Source organism: Teleopsis dalmanni, unplaced genomic scaffold (genome assembly GCF_002237135.1).
Source record: "Teleopsis dalmanni isolate 2A unplaced genomic scaffold, ASM223713v2 unscaffolded_contig_5379, whole genome shotgun sequence".
Lineage (NCBI taxonomy): Eukaryota > Metazoa > Arthropoda > Insecta > Diptera > Diopsidae > Teleopsis > Teleopsis dalmanni.
This window is the reverse complement of record NW_024036761.1, coordinates 1-1,594: the sequence shown is the minus strand read 5'-3', so window position 1 is coordinate 1,594 and position 1,594 is coordinate 1. Positions and strand designations below refer to the sequence as shown.

Sequence of the window (1,594 nt, the reverse complement as noted above, 5' to 3'; positions counted from 1 at the left end):
TTTTTTTCGTTATAATTGATTTTAAAAGTTATATAAAATTAATTTTATTTTCGAAAAGAATTCTAAAATCTAATTGGTAGGAAATATCTGAAGTGTCGTTTAAATATATAATTTAATACGAAGTAAATGAATACATACTTTATAATTTATATATATATAAGAATATTGATTATTTCACTTTTTGAAATAAAAAAAATCTCTAGAAAGGTCTTCAAAAACAATTTTTCATTTTGGTTTCGTTTTTAGTTCAGGCAACTTTTTTTTTATTATTTTTTTTTTTTCTAATATTTCGCTTTTTTGGTGTTGTTAGCTATCACTTTGAACTTTGTTTAATTTAATGTATGTATTTGTAGTGATGTAAGCGTTAAGGGCTTACTTCGTTATTGCTTTATATACAACTGAGTAATAGTTATAACTTTAATTATTTTGATATGATTTTTTTTTATATCACTTAACACCTTAGTATGTAATATAGAGCAGTTTTTTTCACTCACGGTTTTTATTTATTGAAATTATTAATTATTAAACAAATAATAGTTTTTGAACAAATAATCATCAGAAAATATTTGCTCAACAGTTCTCAACAGCACTTAACAGTTTAGTAAATAATGTAGAACACAGACATTTTGCTGAATATAAACAATTATTTTTATTAAACTTTATTAGAGATTTTTATATATACAAAGTAATATTTAAAACCAATCGGTTTATTAAAATATAAATTTTTTTAAATTAATTTTAACAATGGCACAATGTAAAAGTTATTGTTTGATTTATACTGATAACTTCACAATTAGCGACGACAGTTGCAGACAGCCTTGTCGTTGCACCAGCCACCTTTGTAACCCAGTCTGATGCAGTTGGCAGCACAGGCAGCATGATTAATTCCAAGTTTGGCGATGCTCAAAAGATCGCAAGTAGCACGTTTCTGACGGCTAGGAGCAGCTTCCGCTTCAATAGCAGCATCTCCCAAAGCTTGTGCATCTACATCCAAAAGGTCCAATGCAATATCAGTTCCAGCGGCAGGTTGAGCTGAGGTAGTACCACTGTAGAGGCAGGCACATAAAACGACTGCAGCAAGGATGATGAAGGTCTTCATTTTGTATTAAAGTTTTTTTTTAGAAAATTACTTCGAATCTAAACTTGAAATGTTTTTCACTGAAAGTTCAGTTGATTTCTGATGCTTTACTTGGTACCGACATGGACTATTTATACTGTCATATTCACTCGCTTATATTGTCATATTGACATAGCAGTTGAAAGGGAATTTTTTTACCATATTGTGAACGGGGACTTACGGTTTCTTTTTTGTTGTGATCGTTGCCTTCTTTCAGCTTCTTAAATGCTTAGACTTCCTAAAGCGGACTGTAAGCATGCAAGCTAGGTCTGCTGATAAGAAGGGAAAATCCATAATTCTGTTTAAAAGGTAATAAAGCTTACATGTCAGTATAAAATTTAATCATTTATTATTGAAAGCAAAATTAAGAAACAATAATACAAACGAGATATTTAAAAATGTTTGTTAATGTTTTTATTTCAAATTATTCATTTTGAAACAACTTCTTTTTATTATTGTTATCACTTAAGATTATTA

The 1,594-nt window shown here is 28.5% G+C and overlaps 1 protein-coding gene across 1 annotated transcript; it reads right to left on the bottom strand.

The window, feature by feature from the left end:
• Nucleotides 1-677: 677 nt before the first annotated feature.
• Nucleotides 678-1,186, bottom strand: LOC119665442 (defensin-like). The gene has a single exon (XM_038074666.1). The coding sequence runs from the start codon at nucleotides 1,097-1,099 to the stop codon at nucleotides 794-796; it is 306 nt and encodes a 101-aa protein (XP_037930594.1). The 5' UTR covers nucleotides 1,100-1,186; the 3' UTR covers nucleotides 678-793.
• Nucleotides 1,187-1,594: the final 408 nt, after the last annotated feature.